The 21,655-nt window shown below is 39.3% G+C and overlaps 1 protein-coding gene across 2 annotated transcripts in view; it reads left to right on the forward strand.

The window, feature by feature from the left end:
* Positions 1–3,591: 3,591 nt before the first annotated feature.
* The window catches only part of SUGT1 (SGT1 assembly cochaperone of MIS12 kinetochore complex), a 41,611-nt gene continuing 23,547 nt past the window's right edge, over positions 3,592–21,655 (forward strand). The window contains exons 1-10 of one of the 2 annotated variants that reach the window (XM_055426015.2): positions 3,592–4,818; positions 4,913–4,970; positions 11,513–11,603; positions 12,256–12,325; positions 13,349–13,419; positions 15,853–15,906; positions 16,286–16,302; positions 17,083–17,117; positions 18,793–18,889; positions 20,463–20,570. In XM_055426015.2, the coding sequence (XP_055281990.1) occupies positions 4,781–4,818; positions 4,913–4,970; positions 11,513–11,603; positions 12,256–12,325; positions 13,349–13,419; positions 15,853–15,906; positions 16,286–16,302; positions 17,083–17,117; positions 18,793–18,889; positions 20,463–20,570 (639 nt within the window). In that variant the 5' untranslated portion in view covers positions 3,592–4,780. Of the gene's footprint in view, positions 4,819–4,912; positions 4,971–11,512; positions 11,604–12,255; positions 12,326–13,348; positions 13,420–15,852; positions 15,907–16,282; positions 16,303–17,082; positions 17,118–18,792; positions 18,890–20,462; positions 20,571–21,655 lie in introns of both variants that reach the window. The other variant, XM_088842790.1, reaches the window with a different exon arrangement.

The raw sequence follows: 21,655 nt of genomic DNA on the forward strand, positions 1-21,655 counted from the left end.
GAAAAATTTGACACCTGAATGAAAGTCACTCAGTTGTGTCCGACTCTTTGCAACCCTATAGACTGTGGCCCACTAGGGTCCTCTATCCATGAAATTCTCCAGGCAAGAATACTGGAGTGGATAGCCATTCCCTTCTGCAGGGGATCTTCCTGACTCAGGGATTGAACCTGGGTCTCCTGCATCATTAATGTAATTATCACTCTAGTCAAGATACATAACATTTACCACATCAAGAAGTCATTCTCATGGCCCTTCCCAGCCAGGAGATCATTCTTTGACGTCCCTCACAATGTTTTTTCTCTTCATATAAATGGGACTCAACCAGGATGTACTCTGGCTTCTTTAACTCAATATTATGTGTGTGAGGTTCATCCATATTGTTGTGTGTACTGATAATTTATCCTTAGTCTTCACTCTAGTATTTTTCTTCTGTGAAAGAACATTTAGATTATTTCCAGTTTTTGTTGGTAATGCCAATCAGTATTTTTTAAGTATATTTTAAGTAGTCTTTAATTTCTATTAAAGGTATAATGACTGCATGAACATAAGTATTCTTTTCTCTCGGGCATATGCCTACTGGTAAAATTCTTGGGCAAGATGGTATATGTATGACTAGCTTTAGTAGATAGTGTCAAAGTTTTCTAAAGTAGCAATACCAATTTACACTCTTACTAGCAATATATGAAAGTTATAGGTGCTCTATATCCTTGTCAGTGCTTGGCACTGGAACTCCTTTTAAGTCCTTTTGGTGGGAGTGTTTAGTACCAAATTATTATTTTACTGTCCCTTGATACGGCTATTGATGTAGAACTTCTTTTCATATGCATATTGGCCATTTAGAGAACATCTGAAAACCAACCAAACTAGTTAACATTAACAGACTAAAGAAAAATACACATGGACATTTCAATAAAGGCAGAAAAAGCATTTTAATATTGAATGCTTTCTTCCTAAGTGTTACAACCAGGACAGGAAGTCCATCATCACTACTTCTATTCAACACTATCGTAGACATTCAAACCAGTGACAACCAGCAAGAAAAATAAAAGGTATAATGACTGCATATGAAGACGTTTACCCATCTATTCACAGATGACAAGACAGTGAAATGACAGAAATTCTAAAAGAATCTACAAAATATTATCTAATAAGGGAAATTACATATAAGAAATGATAAATGAGCTTAGCAGGATTGTTGACTATAAGGTCAATATGTAAAAATCAGCAGTGTTTCAACAAATACTAGTAACAAACAGAATATTAAAAACTTAAAATGCCATTTAAAAAGCATAAGAAAACTCCAATACCCATGAATAAATCTAACGAAAGATATGTAAGACCTCTCCACTGTAATCTACAAAACACTGCCAAGAGAAATTAAAGACTACTTAAATAAATGGGTAAGTATATTACATTCATGGACTGGAAGAAATACAAAGATGTCAGGAAAAAAAAATGGAGGCAACCAAAATGTCCACTGACAGATCAATAGATAAAGAAGATGGGGTATATAGATATACAATAGACTGCTACTCAGCCATAAGAGAGAACGAAATTAATAATGCCTTTTTTTCTTTTTGCGGCAGTATGGACAGATCTACATAGATTACCGTACTAAGTGAAGTCAGGCAAAGACAAATATCATATGGTATCACTTATATGTGGAATCTAAAATATGATACAAATGACCTTATTTAAAAAGCAGACACTGACAGACATAGAAAACAAACTTATGGTTACCAAAGAGAAAAGTGGAGGAGGGAAAAATTAGCAGATCCAAACTACTAGATATATAAAGCAAACTGCTTGTACAGCACAGGGAACTATATTCAATACCTTGTACTAAACTATAATGGAAAAAATATGAAAAGGAATATTTATCTATCTGAATCACCTGTGTACAACAGAAAGTAACATGATGCCAAAATTAACTATATTTCAATTTTAAAAAATACTAGGATGTCAGTTTCCCCAAATAAATTGATCTATAGATCCAATGTAAGCCCAATTAAAATCCTAGTAGAGTTTTTATAATTGTTTTTTGGAAATTGACAGGTTCATTCTAAAATTTATAAACAAATGGAAATAAGTTTTATAAAATGTATAAAATAAATACAAAGGACTTTGACTAGCCAAGATTACCATGGCAATACTGAAAAAGTTATAGGGCTTTAAGTGTCCGACTCTTTGTGACCCCATAGACTATACAGTCCATGGAATTCTCTAGGCCAGAATACTGGAGTGGGTAGCCTTTCCCTTCTCCAGGGGATCTTCCCAACCCAGGGATTGAACCCAGGTCTCCCACATTGCAGGTGGATAGCCACCAGGGAAGCCCAAGACTTATAAAGCTACACTAATTAAGATAGTGTGGGAGATGGTTAGGCAGACCAATGGAATGAGAACCTGGAAATAGACCCTCATATATCTGGTTATCGACTTTACAACAACTGTGCCAAAAATATTTACTGGGGAAAAGAGCAAATGACAGTCTTTTCAGTAAATAGGGCTGGGTCAATTGGATATCCATAGGGGTGGGGGGAGGAGGAATCTTGATCCTGACTTCAAACCTTTTATAAAAATGAATAAATCTGGCTGTGAAAGGTAAAAATGTAAAGCATTTAAGAAAACACAGGTGACTAATTTCATGGTTTTGAAGCAGGCAAAGTCTTATGTATGATACAAAGAGTATTGATCACAAAAAAGAAAGATCAGCAAATCCAGACAGTTTTACTTCAATTATTCCTTTAATTCTCACCATACCCTACAATCACTGACCTATTTAAGAGACACTTTGCTTCAGGGGTAAAGAATCCACCTCCTAATGTAGGAGCCCTGGGTTGGAGCCCTGGGTTCGATCCCTGGGTGGGGAAGATCCTTTGGAGAAGGCAGTGACAACCCACTCCAGTATCCTCGCCTGGGAAATCTCATGGACAGAGAAGCCTGGACGGCTACAGTCCCTGGCGACGGAAACAGTCAAACCCCACTGAGCAGTAAGCACACATTGGCCTGTAGTACAGCAGTTGTCTCCCAACAACTGTTCTGTTCCCTTTAATCATTCTTCTATTGTTGTTGTCTAGCCGTGTGTCTTCCATAGTACAGACAGAATAACAAACAGAAGTATAATTTAACCGTTAATGCCTTTTTCGAGTAAAATTCCTATAATGGTTTAGCATCTTTAAGTGAATTCCATTCAAACTTCTCAGCGGAGTACACCTAGTCCTTATGACCTAGTATGTACCTACCTCTCCACCTAGTCTGCTTCTAGCTTGAATTTTGGTTCTATAACTTGAGTTCACATCATCACTTTCTAACACGCGTCCTATTCTGTCTGAATTGCCTGTTTCCTTTCCTTCACCAACTAATTCTTAGTCTTCCTGCCAGACTGAGGCTCAGTTACAACCCACGAGGACTCCATCCGTATACATTACATTCAGTGGTGTTCCTCCTTGCTAGCACATCAGTTGACTACCGGAGAAGGCAATGGCAAGCCACTCCAGTACTCTTGCCTAGAAAATCCCATGGATGGAGGAGCCTGGTAGGCTGCAGTCCGTGGGGTCGCTAAAGGTCGGACACGACTGAGCGACTTCACTTTCACACGTTGGAGAAGGAAATGGCAACCCACTCCAGTGTTCTTGCCTGGAGAATCCCAGGGACGGGGGAGCCTGGTGGGCTTCCGTCTATGGGGTCACACAGAGTCGGACACGACTGAAGTGACTTAGCAGCAGCAGCAGCAGTTGACTACTGCCCTTTCATTTTCAGCCTTTAGAACAAAGCTGGAGGGTGTTAACACCACTGAATCCGCGGACTTTAAGTTTAGATTTCGGATGGAGCACCCTCCAGTTCAGTTCCTTGTCCGTCTCTATTAATTAGGGCTCACTCCCACGCCTTCCTGCTCCCCGGCTCCCGCCGCGGTGGAATTAGCTCTAAGTTTCTTCTACTGGAATTGCATGGGTCGAGGGGCACTGAGGGAGGAGCAGCACTGAGAAACTTCAGGCTCCCTCTCTCCTTTCGGCGCCTTCGGATGGTACACGTTTTTCTTGTACCTGGGAAGCCAAACGGGGAGAAAGCCTCGGCCTGTGAAGTTTGGGGGAACCGAGCGGTCCACCCGAACCGGCACCAAAAGGCCTAACTCCAGTCTAGCCATTGTGAGGGCAAAGCGACTCCCGGCGAGCCCGAAGCCCTCGGGGCTCCCGGCGCCAGGATCCGGCGTCAACGGGCCACCCTCCGGAAGTGCCTCCCGGAAAAGAACACGTAGCCGAGAGCGCCGCGGGTCGCGAAAGCCTTGGCCGCCTCTGGGGAGCCATGATGAGAGCCGTAGGGGAAAATGGAGCTCGACGTGCCGTGGGTAACCGACACACGTACGAACGTCTCCCAAACGCCACACGTTCCTGAGGGGTCACTGTACAGTGCAAGGGTCCTACCGAGTCACCGCGCCCGGAGGCTCTCGGGTAGTGCGCGTGCGCCCTAGGGCCGAGGGCGAGTGTGGCCCGCCGCAGCCTCCGTAACCATGGCTGCGGCGGGGCGGGGCCTGCGCGGCCGGCCGGTGGCCGGCGGGGCGGGGCCCGGAGAGCCGGTCCTCCACGGTCCCAGCCCGCCCCGCGCCCGCGTTTCCCCTCCCCTCCCCCTCCCTCAGCACGCCGCGCGGCTGCTCGTTGGCTACTTAGGACGGAAGCTTGGTGGGTGATTCTCCAGAAGTTTCCCCCTTGGGCGGCGGCGACGGCGGCGGCGCTGGTAACCCCGGGAAGAGCAGCTCCGGCGGCGGGAACCGTGGCGAGTAGAGATGGCGGCGGCGGCGGCGGGCCCTGCGGCGGCCGCGAGGTGCGTGTTTTCCCTTCTCCTTGGTGTCATTGGCATCCCCCCGCCCGTTGCCTTGGTTCGTGAGCCCTGCTTGAAGTCGTTCTTTTCCTGGCAGGTTGTTCCGGAGCTTCTCAGACGCCCTCATCGAGCAGGACCCCCAGGCGGCGTTAGAGGTGAGACCGCCTTTGGCGTGGGGCAGGCGCCCGCGTCGGGCTCCTCCCGGCTCTGTCTTCCGGGGGTCGGGCCGCTGCTTCCCCTGTGGGTCAGCCCCGATGTTGACAGCCTCCGCCCCTTCTTTTTCGGTCCCGCGGCGGCCTGCTTACGTTGGATCTTTCGTCGTGTCCCCTTTCCACCGCTGGTCCCTTTATGCATCCTTGGAGATCCTTAGCGTAACCTTCTTCTGTCTTAGGGGTAGAGTTAACCTGCATCGTGGGCCTCAAGGGGCTTTCTTTTTTTTTAATGGCATTTGTGACTAGAATAGAAAGTGAAATCTCAGCTCGATGTTTGTTCATTCGGATTTTCGTTTGTTGGTCATCCTTGATTATTTTTATGTACCAGGCTGTGTGCTGAGTGCCCGTCTGAGCTCACACCACTAGGACAGAAACCTTTCCCCCTTGTGTGCCTGAAAATTTCCAGGCGTCCCTGTTTCTGTTCATTATTCACTCATTTGTTTTGTTTCTCAAAACAGGTTCCTGGGGGTGCTGCTGTGTGGAAGGCACTGGTTGCTAGGGATTAAAGTCTTAATTTATACAGTTAAATGACTTATAAAGCACTTGATGTGCAGAGAAAGGCTATAGAGCTGTAAAGAAACCAAAAGATTGCGTTAAGTAATAATTTGAAGTAATACGGAATACGTGAGGCAGTGGGTCTCAAAATTAGCCAGGGGTTTCTTGTTTTGAAGCTTAAAAGGAGAGGAGACTTTGTTTTGCTGTCCTAATCTAACATATGTAAGGTTAGAGATTTGAGGCAAGAGAACCTCTCTCTTGGCTGTGACTTCTGAAAGAAATTGACTCATGGTTAGTAGAGGAGGTGACATTTGAGAAGAGGCACGAGGCAGCGAGCTTGGAAGCTCTGCGGAAGGATTATTTCAGGCAGGAAGAGGAGCCAATGTCAAGATCGTGAAGTAGGAGTGAAGTTGGCCTGCACAGCTAGAGTGGGATGAAAGCAGTGAGAGGAGGTGGAGAGGAAGGCAGGGCCGAATCCATTGGTGCCTTTTATCTGTAGCTTGGACTATATTTTGGGGGGGGGGGGTTGGGGTATGAAGACCTTAAAATGAAGCGGTTGATTACTCCTGTGCTGGGATGTTTTCTAGTGATTCTTCTGGGGTCACTGTTAGAATAACGTTACCAGAGGCACTGAGAATTTTTCTCTACAGTTCCTTATTTCAGTTAAGTAGCTGTTTTCAGAGTCTACATTTATATGGTCCTCTTAGGCCCTGTGCCTTCTTTGGAAATCTAGTTTATGTAATAGTTGCTATTGAAAAATATTAATATAATGGATTCTTTGTCATTTTACATCTGACTTATTTTACTTTTAAAATTATGTATTGACGTGTGGTATGCAACACAAATCTAGAGTTTCTTCCCAGCCAATAATTCCTCTTACCCATCTTTTCTGAACTCCATCACCATCAGTTAGTTTTCCTTGGACTTCATACAGACAGTATCATACAGTATCAAACAACATCAAACTTAGTTGAGTGTAGCTACTCTGTCTTGCTTTAGACATTATGTGAGATACATCCATAAGTTTGTGGGAAGGGATAATTCTTTTTCATTGCTGTGTAGTATTCCACTGTATTAATATAGCACTGTTTAACAGTGGACATTTGGGATAGTTCTAGTTGTTAGCTAGTATGAATAAAACCACTATGAATTTTCTTATACATGTATTTTGCTGAACACATGCGCTCCTTTCTTTTGAGAGTGCAATTTTTTTTTTCCTTCTAGGAGTGAAATTGCGTAGTATAGGTGTGTGGTTAGCTTTAGTACATTTGTCCTTGAGGTGTGGTTCTTGGACCAGCAGCATTAGCATCACTTAGGAATTCCTTAGAAATGCAAATTCTTGGACCGCCCCTCCCCCCCCAGATTTTCTTTCCTCTTGCGGGGGGGCACCATGTGATGTGGCATCTTAGTTCCCCAACCAGGAATGGAACCCATACCAGCTGCAGTGGAAGTGAAGACTGCCAGGGAATTCCCGACTGCAGATTTTCTGAACATACTTATGGCTCCTGTAGGCCAGTACTCCTTACTCTTCCTTTTTACAGAAGGAAACAGACCCAAGGAAATCCAGGTGATCCATCACGGAGCTATGTACAGCCGGGTAGAGGCAGAATAGGGGCCTGAGGACAGGAGATTCCTGCTCTTAGTCTAGTGCTCTTGTGGTTTCCAAAAGTGTTATCTCCAGACCCTCTGCAGGAGCATCACCTGGGAATTTGTTAGAAATGTGAATTCTCAGGACCTGCCATGGACCTGAGTGAGAAACCCAGAGTGGGGAGGATGATCATGGTAAGAACCAGCCTGTTGTTAAGAGGAAATGTCCTTTTTAAATCTTGAGATGATCGTCTGAGTTAAACAGGTGAGTGTTAACTACTAGATAATTGGTAATAATGAGTAGGGCCGGAACCTTGATGAGAAGAGTCAGTTTCCCCCTCGCTTTTCCCAAGGGCTGGTTTAAAGTAACTGTTTTGAAATTAAGGTCACTAGGTATTATAGCAGTTAAAATGTCACATTTTCATATAACACCATCCTATTAAGAATAAAGAGAAAGTGTATCAAGCTGATTACATGTTTCATTAAACAAACAATGTATATTAGTGTAGAAGGCTGTACTGGGAGCCAGCAATCTAAAAATGAAAATAACTCTAGTAAGGGAGTTTGCAGTCTAGAGTAGAGAGGCAAGTCAGCAGGTCATTAGAATATAAGATAAATGCTCTAGTGGAGTGGTGTATAAGGTACAGTAGAATAGAGGCCAGCTGGGGAAGTAAAAAAAAAAATCTTTGCAGAGAAATTCTCAGTTCAGCAAAGAGAGAAAACGTTTATGTGGATCATAAGGATCTTTTGAGGCCCAGTATGAGTGGTGCTTAAGAGCTTTAGCTCTGGAATCAGACTGCTTGGGTCTACCATATCTTGGTTTCAGGAAAGTTCTGGCTATCACTCTTCTTGATCAGACTTCCTGTCTGTAAAATGGGACTAACTGGGACCACTGGAAAGGATAATCATAATAAGTAATGTAAGGTCCAAGGGTGAGGCCCTTGAGGTAGGCATCTTGGAGAGCCTTGCTCTCTAGGTTCTCACCCCACTGGCTCTGTTACTCAGGTGTGTCGGACTCAGGCCTGGTGTAGGGCCTTTGGACTTGGAGCAGTTCTTTTGCCTAGAATGTCCTCTCTATTGATTATTGTTTTGCTTAGAAATGCTCGTCAGTTTAGATTTCATCTGAAATGTCACCTTCTCAAGGAAGCTGTCTTTTTCTGACTACTTTATCTGAATGAGGCCCCAATGTAAGCTTCAGGGGAGCAGGGGTTTTGTGTTTCTGGTTACCACTGTGTTCTAAGGGTAGTGCCTATGATGTGGTAGGCACTCAGATGTATTAAATGATTCCTACTGTAATTCTTGGAACAGCTGTGCAGTGCATTTTACTAACAAGGAAGCTGAGGCTAAAGAGATGAACTTACTCAGGTTATCGAGTTTAGAAGCAATGAGTCTTGGGTTCAGGGCATGAAGCTGATCCTCTGGAGGATTGAGGTGTATGATATAATTAAATGTTGGTGAGCTGACTTTGAAGTAGCTGACCACAGATAGCTTTGTTGAGGGCATAGCAGGTTGGAATAAAACATACCAGTTCTACATGATTATGTGATTTTTCTCCAGCACTGCTTTTTAGGAAGGGAGAAGGCTTGGTATTCTTGTTTATCCATGATTGGGGATTAGCTGTGACTGGAAGAAAGTGGAAAGTGGAGATAGCATGAGACACCTAGAGCTAAAGGCCTTTAGATATTCGGTCAGTCTGAGCAGTCTGCTTTTGCTTTTAATCTTAACAAGTTACCTTTCTTAGCATTTTAAAAGAGCCTAAAGCTCTAAAGATTTGGAAGTTAGTTTTCCAAGATCGAAATCATAAACAATGTTAGTTCCTTAAAAAGTAGTTTTCCCCCTGTAGTTCTGTGTTATCAGGGTACTTACTTTTTTTACCATTATCTTGGTAAAGATTTCAGTGTAATTATATTTTACACTTAAGTAGATTTCATTACTTTTGAGAATGATAAATTGCTCAACTATAACGACTCGTGAGAAATACTGTATCTTTGGATATGTTTCATGTAAGTCTGCGTTAAATAGCCCTTTTGCTGCTGTGATTCAAGTGTTGGCACTGGAGTCCTTGCCTTTTGCGATACCTGCCTTCAGTCAGCAGCCAGTGAGTAGCAGCTGTTGTCACAGAGGCAGTAGCAACACTGGAAACACGCCCCAAGTCAGAGGTAGTTCAGACAGCACAGTTAACTTAACCTTTTCTGGCTTTATTATATTGTATATTCCATATTCAAAATAAAAGTTTATTGTTGTATTTTGTTTTTTTTTTTTTTTTAGGTAATTAATTTATTTTTTATTGGAGGCAAATTATTTTACAATATTATATTGGTTGGTTTTGCCATACATTGATATGAATTTGCCCTGGGTTTACATAAGTTCCCCCTCCTGAACCCCCCTCCCACCTCCCTCCTCCCTTTATCCTCCCTCTGGGTCATCCCCACATGCCAGCCCCGAGCATCCTATAACATGCATTGACCCTGAACTAGTGATTCGTTTCACATATGACAACATACGTGTTTCAATGCCATTCTCCCAAATCATCCCACCCTCACCCTCTCCCATAGAGTCCCAAAGACTGTATTTTATTCATGACATACAAGTTGGTTTGTTATAAAGTTCGGTTTGTGTTGGGTGATTTGGGGTAACTTTTTTTTTTTTATTAACAAGGAAGTAAGTCAGTTGCTTATTTAACCTAATCATCCTTATCACCTAATCACCCTTGCTTCTTATCCAACGATTGGTTTGTGTTTTTAAAGGTCATTTGCAAGTGGGTTGTTCAAAATTCAGGAGTTTATACCTGACTCCTTAAGAAAAGGAATATTTTATGCATCTGTGAAACTCCAGTGTCTGGCCTGTGTTTGTTCCAAAATATGTTTAAAAATACTTTTTGAATTGATGAACCTGATGTTGTTATAATACGACAGCCTTTTTGACCTATAGTATACCTATTCTTGGTGAGGAGAGGTTGGAAATTTGATTTAGGGAGTAGGTACATAAGAAGCCATCAGCTGTTTTCCAGATTGTTTGAAAGTTTAGTGCAAGATGGTGTTTTTAGCTTAAGTATTTCATTAGGAAGCATTGTGTTAATACAGATGTTAGATGGCTTGTGAAAGAAACTTGGAGTAAAGGAATTTTACCCGGAGGCTGTGTATAGTGGTTCAAATTTGGTTTGGAGTCAGATAGACGTGGACTTGAATCTCGTCTCTGGCGCAGTCCCTGACCAGGATGGGAGGAAATGGAGTTTTGCCACACACTGTAGTGTGAAGAGCATTGCGGTGAGAGGGTGGAGGGTCGGAAGATGTTTGAGGAACAGTGAGCAGGCCATTGTGGAACAAGGGGAAGAGCTTTAAAGAGATGAGATAAGAAAGCGTGGAGGATTCTGTCAAGGAGGGCCTTAACTGATCATTGGTGCACTTGGGCCTTTGCTCTGAGTCAGCTGGTAAGGCATCGGAGAGTTCTGAACAGAGATATAGTAACAAGATCTAGTTTTCATTACTGCTTGAATCAGGGTGATAGGGGTTAAGATGGTAAAACATTGCTTTAGATTTTAGGTATCTTGGATTGTAGATATATGATTACCAAGTATAATGTACATTGCTTTGTGAGAATCACACTACAGGGTTTAAGCAGAGCCCCATGTGTGGCTGTTGAAGTAATTTTGCTTAACTAAGAAATCCCTAGGATGTGTGGGTAAATGACTGTTGAATCAAAGCCTTCCTCTTTGCCTTTTGCGAAAGCGTTTGTCCTTGGCCTCCCCAATCATGCTCTCTCTTCTTGCATCGTTATTGTTCCCGCTGACATATACTATGACTGCCCAGAGTGGCAGAAGTTTTAATTGTTCTGTTAATTCTTGATAGTAGCTACCTATGAGATACTGTATCTGGCTGGGCTTTTGACAGAATGTAATTTCTTAGGCCATTGACAAGAGGATAGGAGAGGGCCAGGTAAGCTTGCTTATGTATTTATTGGTTCCATTAACCTCCTGAGCTCTAGATATAACTTTCAGTTCTTAAAAATTATTGGACAGCTTCACATTTTCTAGGGAACTTAAATTCTACATGGTCTTTGAGTCTTCTCCAAATTAGAAGAAGGAGAAAATCAGTGATGGTCAGTATATATCAACTAAACTCTTCAGAATAAATGAAGTGATAATAATTACCATTTATTGAGTTCCTACTGTAGGCTGGAAACTGCTAAGTGCTTTGCATAGATATTACATTCGATTGTGAGCCTTCAAGGGGAGATGGTGGGATATTGATCCTCTTGCAAAGAAAGGCTCCAAGCTTGTTTCCCTGTTATCTTTCCTCCAAATAGCTTGGGATAATAGGTTATTTTATTAAAGATCATGTTTAATTAGAGTTCAGTGACTTTTAAAAAACATTTACTGACACTCAGCATGTTTGTATTTGTAGGAGCTGACTAAGGCTTTGGAGCAGAAACCAGACGATGCACAGTATTTCTGTCAAAGAGCTTACTGTCACATTCTTCTTGGGAATTACAGTGGTAACTTTCCTTACAAAGTATATTGTCTCTATAAGTAACTTACACACTTTGCCCAAGATACAATGAATCGTAAAATAGAGGTTATTTTCTGGGACTTTTAACTTGATCTTTCATACAAGGTGAAGTAGCCAAAATACGACAAGCATTATGTTGCGCATCACTCATTTAAGTTTTACGGTTGTCCATTCTTTCTGCAGTGGATGTAGAATTTGTAAGATTTCATTTTTGGTTCTTGGATGTTCTAACAAAAGATGCATCACATTTACTAATTTACAGAGCATTTGAATGAATTCTCTTGTTCTATTTTTTATGAAAAGAATGTATTCTATATTCTGTAATTTTAATTATTCTGGATAGATAATCTGAGTAGGGAAAAATTAAATACCTTGAGTCAAATTATATGAATGATGTTAATGAAATTATCTGAACTTTGTGATACAGAGCTTTATTCATTTCCTGAAGAGCTTGAAGGATAGGTCAGTAGGACTGTATGAGAGTAATTTTATCTCAGATTAGCTTTTCCTATTTTAAAGTCATTTGTCCATTTCACCAGCTTGAAAACTTAAAAATCTGAGACTAATTGAAATTTTGTGTGTAGTATTTCTTAGGTTCCATAAGTAACTGACCAAAAAACCCACTTTTTCATCTGCAGATGCTGCTGCTGACGCAAAAAAATCCCTTGAACTTAATCCAAATAGTTCCACTGCTCTGCTGAGAAAGGGGTAGGCAATAACTACTCTTCTTGTTCAGACTGGACTATATATGGTTAGATGAATTAATTGTAAGCTTTTTTTCCTCTTTTTTTTAAAATATTTATTTTAGTTGGAAGATAATTACTTTACAATATTGTGATGGTTTTTGCCATACATCAGTATGAATCAGTCATAGGTATACATGTGTCCCCTCATCCTGAACTTAGCCTCCCTGTAAACTTTATGTAAATAGTAAACTCTGTGTTTATGCATTTTATAGCCGAGATAGGATTCAATTTTTGGTATATTTTATACTTTTATTGTATTAACTGCAGTATGTAATGAGATACACAGTTTGTATGTGTGTGCGTATAGTTTAAAATAGTGATGATTGATGTAATTGCAGGGTATAGATGAAACTGAATGATTTCAAATCCCTTTTTTGTGTCATCATTTGAAATTTACTGTTTAACTGGCTAGAGAAATCTGTTTCTCCCCTAAGCTGTACAGACTACATTTAGAGTCGACTCTGTGTCTGTGTACTTTATATCCCAGCTTGTTTCTGTTAATAAGTGCAACTTTATTTTTTAAAAACCAGAAACTTTTTTAATTCCTTAGTGAAACTATATTTTGGAATAATCAAGTATGTACAACTAAGAAATTCCTCTGAAATGAGTTCCACATTTTTAATGGGAATTAGATGTTACCCTGGTGACCCAGATGGTAAAGAATCTGCCTGCAATGCAGGAGCCTGGGTTCTCAATCCCTGGGTGAGGAAGATTCCCTGGAGAAGAAAATGGCAACCCACTCCAGTATTCTTGCCTGGAGAATCCTATGGACAGAGGTGCCTGGTGGGCTACAGTCCATGGGGTCACAAAGAGTCAGACACGACTGAGCGACTGACACACACAGATGTTATAGTAGAGTATTTTAGAACATCTGTTGGGTTATTAACATGCTTAAATTCTTTTAAAACTAGTTTGTTTTTTTAAGAAAGAAAGCTATGTTTCATGATCTTATATGTGTGTGCTTGTTTTTAATATGCTCACACAGAATATGTGAATACCATGAAAAAAACTATGCTGCTGCTCTAGAAACTTTTACAGAAGGACAGAAATTAAATAGTAAGTATTATAATTATATGTTAGTAAACTAGTCCATTATATCTGTGTATCTTAAATACCATAGCTGAATCTTGTTAGTATAATCTCAAGTTAATTATAGAAACACTTTTTCTCTCTTAATGTCATTTCGTGTTGATTGCAGAGTTTGAGTTTACTTAAAATTTGATTACATTGGCCTTTCTAAGCATTTAAATCACAGAACACTGTATCATTAGAAGCAAAAGAGCTATTTAAACACTCGGTGTGTTCCCAGTACTGCTCTGGCTTTTTATTTTTTCCTGATGGACAAGCGGAAGTTTAACTTGCTGTCACGTTCTGAAGTCTATTTAAGTTATTGTTCAGATTGCTGAGATAAGGAGATCTTAGAACAGAGATTTTTATGAGAGGTGAAGTGTAAGTTTGGGTGAAGTATGATAGGGTATAGAAGAAACATGGAACTTTGAGAGTATTGTGAATTTCTAATACCATCTGTTTGAGAGAAATAGATGAAAATTATCCCAACAGTGTGGGTATCTATGTACAATATATAGAACTTAAGAGCCCAGTATCAAAAAAAATCTGCAAAATACAAAACGTTGTCAGTAATCTTGTAGTTAATTATCGACAACGTAGTCTTAATTGCGTTCTCTCGCTTTTGTCTCCGTCTTATGATAAAGTGCTAACCACAGTTCTCTAAGGTAGTAGCTCCCAGCTGGGGATGGTTTTCCTCCGTGGGGGATGTTTGGAGTGTCTGCAGTGATTTTTGGCTCTCCTGCCTGGTGGATGGGGGTATCCCATTGACATCTCATGAGGGACCCCTCTCAGCATCCTGAACGGGACAGTCCCCACAGCAGAAGCATCTGGTCCCAGACATCAGTAGTGCTGTGGTTGAAAACCCTCATACAAAAGTCATACATGATTGTACTTTATACACTAAAATATATACTGCTTTGAATGTTTGCTTTTCTGCTGTGTACCTACTTGAGAAGGGTGACAAGCCCAACTTTGCAAACAAAACCTACAAATTAGGAAAGAAGAGATCTAGGCAGTAGGAGTTACTCTCAAACTTGGTTATCCCAAGCATGGTATGTGAATAATATGGCTATTCAGTTACCAAGCCAGCATGTATACACTTCGCAAATTCTAGAGCCCAGTTTTCTTGGAGTCTTGATACATACTTGAAAACCCTGATGAGACATGAGTCACTTCATCTTTAGATTTCTAAGCCCTATTTCTTATTTTTTTTAGAGCAACAGAAAGTTCCCTGCCTAAATTCCTTCCTTGATACTTCATTATCATTCTGTAGACTTTTATCCTAGAATTATTTCAGAGGTGGCCTCAGAAGAGGGTGTCTGCTGTTTGGTAAAATTTCTGTTGAGGATATTTAATTTAAAATCAAATTCATTTTAATTCCAGGAAAATCTTATGTTAACTGTTCAGCTTCCATTTTATTAGGGTAAAAAATTTTTAACTCCATATTACCTTTTTTCCCCTTTGTATGATAGGAATCAGCTTATTTACTGATTAAGTTGAATAATTGGTTCTTCACATTTAGAATTTTTATATAAGTGTTCACCTATAAAATGTGTGTGTATGTATTTTAAGGCCTGTGTGTATACTTGAAATCTGTCTGTAAATTAGAAAATTTCATTTTAAGAAATTTTAAACTTTGTGTTTTTCAGAATGATACCTACAGTTAGCTTAAATTAGTAAACTTTTATTATGATCACTTCTAATAATTTTTCTTAACGTTATAGACATTACATTTTCTTCACATTTTATTAGGTGCTATGACTGTTCAGATACTGTCATTGCCCTAAGTCTTCAGAAATAGTTTGCTTATGTACATGTTTGCATTGCTGTCTGTGCAGTGACCTATGATTCACTGTATGTAGTGTCATGGATGTCATGGAACCTAGAGATACGACAAAACTCTGCAGAATATAAAGATGCTTCTTGGTGTTGAAGGCATGGTAATAAGTAAAGCTGCTGAAAAAACAGTAGACAGGATAAGCAGCTGCATTAGACAGCAAACAGGTGGACAGAGGCTTCTGGGCTTCAGTCCAGCTGCTGGTTGCCAGGTCTGCAGACCCATCCTCCCCCAACCGACAGCATATTAGGAATCTGATTTTGTTGTGTGAGAGGAAGCTCTTTTAAGAGGAAAGGGGTGAGGGGAATTGGAGATTATCTTGGAACCAAAAAGGTTGACTGGTTAAAACTGATTTTTTAAAAATCAGAATTCTTTAGGATGAACAAAATAAATATTAAACCTAACTAATAGCTATAATATTAAGGATAGCTACACACTATTAGGACAGATGTTTTCGTCTAACTTACTGTCGGATCCATAGTTTCTAGAACCGTGTTTGTAACCTAGTAGGTATGCAGTCAGTATTTGTTGAGTGAGTGTGTTAGGTTGTGCAGATGAGTGTTGTTATAGTTTGTTCTTTCTAGGTGCAGATGCTGATTTTATTGCTTGGATTAAAAGGTGTCAAGAAGCTCAGAATGGTAAGTGTGCAGATTTCCCATGGTCTTTCAATTAAAAAAAAAGTCAATGTTTGTCATTTTTTTTTTGTTTTAAACTTTATAACTTACAATTAAAGTAGTGCATGTTCTATTAGATTGGGATTTCCAAAGGTATTTTGATTTTTTTACCTGGTTTCTTATGTTGAAAGGGAGGTTCGAATGGATTTGTTCTGAAATGGTAAGAAATTACTGAGGAGTCTCAAGTGACTCCAGACTGTAAAATTAAACCGCTTTCCCTTATTAGATATGCATGGAGAATTGGTTTCCTTAATAATATGTTTGTGCTTTGTAAATCATGTATGTGATTTTGTCTCTACATGTACTGTTATCTGAAAATGTTTCTTTTTTATGTTTTTAGTAGGATCAGAGCCCGAGGTGGTAAGTCCAAAGTTTTTAATCCTTTGTGTTTTTACTTAATTATATTATTATTGAACGTGTTTGAGACAGTACTCTGAATGCACTTCTGACAGTTCTGTCTCTCTCTAGGACAGTTTTACTTATTTTCTTCCTCCAGATGCTGTCTCTTCCCTTCTTCTTTAGGAACAAGCTAGAGGTCACCAATGACCCAGGGCAAGTCCTTTAGATTTATTATTAAGTAGTTTAGGAAAGTTTGAATTGGTTAAAAAGAGTCACTTTGTTTCTCAGTGGTCAACATAGATTGTTGCAGAGAGACCGTGAACCAGGGTCAGACCATATCAGGAAGGCACCATGGAAGTACTCCTCTATAGGTTTTTCCAGGGCAGTTTTGCCATTGTTAAGCCTGGAGGTGTTAACACTACATCCCTGAAAATGTTTTTTTAAATGTTACTGTTATTTTCAGTTTAGAGCATTGCTGAATCTTGGAACTGGACATTTTGTCTGTAATCTTTTGCAAACATATCTTCTGAAATTTTTCTTTTTTTTTGCTGCTTTTATTTTTAGAAGAAAAATGATTTTTGAAATGGAAACTCATAAAATTTTCAAAATGTTGAATATTCAGATTTTTGTGAAGATGCGTATTATTTAACATTGATGTAGACCATGCTTTGTAGGAAGTTTTCATGTAATTATTCCATATTGTAACTATAGCACTGGGTAAATTAATAATACATGCATTTTTAATACACAGTTACTAAACTAACTGGTAAAAATCTTTCTCTTTCGATTTGCCCAAATCAGTCTGCATCCCAGAGGACTCATCAGTCAAAAATCAAGTAAGGATTTCTTTTTGATAATGCATGATAAATATGCCTAAAGGGAAAAGAAACCCTGTCATTTAATAGTAAGCAAGTCCCTACCTGTGATTTAAGTATTTCTTAGTTTTTAAGATAAATCTTACTAAAGCCTTGAAAAACTATAGTTGTAAGACCATTAACCAGTTTGAATTAGTGTTCATATTGAGGTTAACTTAAAACTTGCTTCACATGGTTGCATATTATGTCATCTTTCAATATATTAAGAATAACCTCTTACATTTAAGTTATTGTTATTACACAGGTCAGTAAGTTAGTAGTAGACCTGATCATATTGTAACTTTAGCTGCCTTTTATATTTGGAGTAAATTTGGAATAATTCTGCATGAATTGAAAGTTAACTTGCTGAAGGCAGCAGTTACAATCATGAATATAAGTAGCAAGTGAGGATCCCTGATACATCGTGTGTTTATTGAATCAGTGTGGGATTATTTTATATATATTCTATACTCCAAACACCATAATTATTATTTAAGTTTATGTACCCTACCCCTGCCCAGCTCCATAATTATTATCTAAGTTTATGTACCCTACCCCCCGGGCAGGGTTAGGGTACATAAATAATAATTATGGTGTTTGTAGTATAGAATATATATAAAATAATCCCACAGTGGTTTAATAAATATACCACATATCAGGGCACCGTACTTCATCCTGGGAATGTAATAGTGGCAGAATAGATCAATAGCTCTTCTCTAATAGAGTTAATCTAGTCTAATTTGAAAGTGAGGATCCAGCTTTCAGAGAGAAAGATACACATGATTAGAATCTCTCAACACACTAATCTTCCCACTTTGAGATTGAAGGTAGATGCTGTATTTAATACTGTGCCTGACAGAATGAGTTGAATTATTTTAATTTTAGCTCGTTTACTTCTGCTACCTGTGCTCAGGACTGTTTGCCCCCAGCTTCAGTAAAGAGATCCTGGAACATGGGGTCGGGTCCAGTGCATCACCTGCTACTGACTTAAACTGATGGCCGCATCCTTTGAGCCATTTTTTGTTTTTTTTTGGTAAAATTGGGATAGAACTGTTTATTTCTTAGTATTAGGTTGAAATGAGAGGGTAAAACTATTGCTGATGTATTCAAACTATGATCTGTTTAGAATAAATTTTATCGTTTATTTTTAAAATCCCCTGGTGATCCAGTGGTTAAGACTCCTAGCTTCCACTGCAGGGGGCATAGGTTTGATCCCTGGTTGGGGAACTGATCCCGTATGCTGTGTGGCGTGGCCAAAAAGAAAAAAACACTATTGGGGATACTTTAGAACCTAAAAAATTATGTAAGTATTTAAATCCACTGGAGAGAGTTGGGGCATCATCTGCCTTATTTTCTCTTCCATTAGTATAGATCATGTGGAATTCAGTTCAGTTCAGTTCAGTTCAGTTCAGTCGCTCAGTCGTGTCCGACTCTCCGCGACCCCATGAATCACAGCACGCCAGGCCTCCCTGTCCATCACCAACTCCCGGAATTGGTTACATAAAATTATTTGTGAGCCAGCAGCTGCTTTGCTATTTTGTTCCTCAAGGTGGAGCTCTTGTTGTTCATCAGATTGTAACTTTTATCTTGACAAAGCAAAGAAGCAACAACTTTAAGAAATTCAGAAGTTCTAAGTTTCCTTTTTCTTTTTTAATAGGTATGACTGGTATCAAACAGAATCTCAAGTAATCATTACACTTATGATCAAGAATGTTCAGAAGAATGATGTAAATGTGGAATTTTCAGAAAAAGAGGTCTTTATAGTCTTTGAGTTATTTTTTATTGAGATTGAATACTTTTATTTATAAATGTGTGTGTGTGCTCAGTTGAGTCTGACTCTGTGTGACCCCAGGGACTGTAGCCCACCAGGCTCCTCTGTCCATGGAATTTTCCAGGCAAGAATAGTTAAGTGGGTTGCCATTTCCTACTCCAATTTGTAAATATAAATAAATATATATTGCAGAATAATTTATAGCAATCTATCAAGTATATATCATTTCTTCCTGAGATAATGGGGAAATACTGATGAAAATCTGAAGCATTGCTTTTCCATTTGGATCATTTTAAGTTTTGAGACAAGAATATGTATACTGTAGGTTATAGCTCCATGTGCATTGTTTCCTCTTTAGATTTGGGGTTTAAAGCAGAACTTGGTTGGTAAATACCTTAGACACATTATAACCGTGCTTTGGTTACGTTTGTGTGGTACCCTTAATGGAAAAGGTCTGCTTCTTTGTTATCACTTTAACCATATTAAGTGAGTATGACTTTTAATAACTTGGTTTCTTAGCATTTAGTGGAAAACCTTGTGATAGATATTTAAGAGAGTTTGTGGTAGAACTAGCTGTTTTGCACAAGAATTTTTTTGTTTGTTACATGCTGTACTATTTGGCCCTTGTATCTTGAGTTTCCTTGAGATTTAAATGTATGGTATATGTTATAAAACATACTGTGTTCTTTAATTAGGTATATAAGAATTTGTGAAGAATACCAGATTTTTTATTTTATTTTTTTGATTGCAGCTTTTAGTCCGTTTACATTTTTTTTCCTTTTTTGTCATGGGCAGTGCAATTAATTTTGGAGTATAGTTGCTTTACAGTGTTAGTTTCTGCTGTGCAGCACAGTGAGTCAGCTATATGAACACATGCACCCCTTTCCTCCTAAGCCTCCTCTGCCTTTTCCCGCCCCACCGCCTCGGTCACCCCGGAGCACTGGCTGTTCCACACACCGTAGTGTGCGTGTCTGATCCACTTCCCGGTTTGTCTCCCCTCCTCTTCTTGCCTTCCCTACCCCCTGCCGTGTCCACGTATCTGTTCTCTGTTTCCTGCCCTGCAAACAGTCTCCTCTGTTGCCGTCTTTCTGAATTCCAGATAACATGCATTGATACACGATACTTGTTTTTCTCTTTCTGACTGACTTCACTCTATGACAGACTCTAGATCTATCCACATGACAGATGACTCAGTTTTGCTCCTTTTTATGGCTGAGTAATATTCCATCTTATATGGGTATACACACACATATATATGTATATACACACGTCACACTTTTATCCGTTCCTCTGTTTGATGCACATTTAGGTCACTTTCATGTCTTGGCTATTGTAAACAGTGCTGTAATGAACGCTGAGGTACATGTGTCTTTTTGAATTATGAAGGATACCAGATTTTTAAAAAGGATTATTTTGAGATTCTTATATCTTATATTCCATATAAGGTTTTAAAAATACTCTGCAACAGTACCAAAGTTCTGTAATTAGTCAGTTTAAGTACTTTACCCTTCTTTAAATTAATTTATAAAATGTGCTACTAATTTTATGTTCATTAGTTGTCTGCTTTGGTGAAACTTCCTTCTGGAGAGGATTACAGTTTGAAACTGAGACTTCTTCATCCTATAATACCAGAGCAGAGCACGTTTAAAGTACTTTCAACAAAGGTAAGACCATTGAAAAGGGTTGTCACTGGTAATCTTTTCAAAATATAGGAACATTGGTCATCTAATTATCCCTGTTGTTGTAAACTTATAGATCCTTCTAGGCACATATGTTTAAAGTAAATAAGAACAATAGTTTTTGAGTAGTAGTTTTTCCCCCTCCGCTAATTCTAGGAAAATGGAGTTTAAAAATCTAAGCTCAGCAGTGTTTATACGCTTACTGAGATAGGTATGGTACTTCTTGATAAAACAGTTTCCGCTAAAGATACAGTGATCGGCCTCTTCTTAAGATTTGATACTGACAGTGTTTCATGTCTTCAACTTGTCAGTTTGGTCCGTTGTAATATATAAATACTTTTTTCACGCTTCCTTATGGAGTTAAAAATACAGGCTGTTATAAAGATGAATCTGCTGTCTTGTTTTTTAATTAAGCTGAATTTTAGATTACTGTGTTATGAGGGATTAATTAATTGCAGTTTGAATAACTAATTTTAGATTTCTTTATATTTTCAGAAAAGAGTAAAAATATGCAATAGAACTAAAATTCATAGATTATATCAGCTACTAGCCAGAAGATGTAGTAAGAGTGTAGTAGGACAGAAGTGTTAACAGAAAAAATACTGAAAATCAAAAAATCTGAGTCTGGTTCCTTGCTTGCTCTGTAAGTGTAGACTAGTCACACATGATCATAGGGCATGGTTTCCATCTTGTGAAAATGAGAGAGCTGTGACTCTGAACTCTGAAATCCTTTCACCTGTAAGATTGTGTGAGTGTGTATGATGAGAAAAAATGATATGCATAGATTTTTTGCATTGCTACACCTTTTCTATACACGTCCTGCAGCGTAGTTGGTTATTTAACTTTTGAGCTGTGTGAATGTTCCACTCATAGACTAGAATCAGGGTTGGCTTATGTCATGAAGAATGATAACTGGGCCTGTAGGAAGAAGAGAGCATCTGCAGAAGGTTGGAGCAGGAAGTGCAAAGTAAAGAAGCAGTAGTTTTTGCATCTAGTTAAAAATGATATGCTTGAAACTATTTGAAGAGTGAAACATACAGAGCTGTTCACTTAGGAGGCAGAGACAGGAA

The sequence above is a fragment of the Moschus berezovskii genome, chromosome 13 (genome assembly GCF_049115385.1).
Source record: "Moschus berezovskii isolate FMDL1 chromosome 13, NW_MosBer_1.0, whole genome shotgun sequence".
Taxonomy (NCBI): domain Eukaryota; kingdom Metazoa; phylum Chordata; class Mammalia; order Artiodactyla; family Moschidae; genus Moschus; species Moschus berezovskii.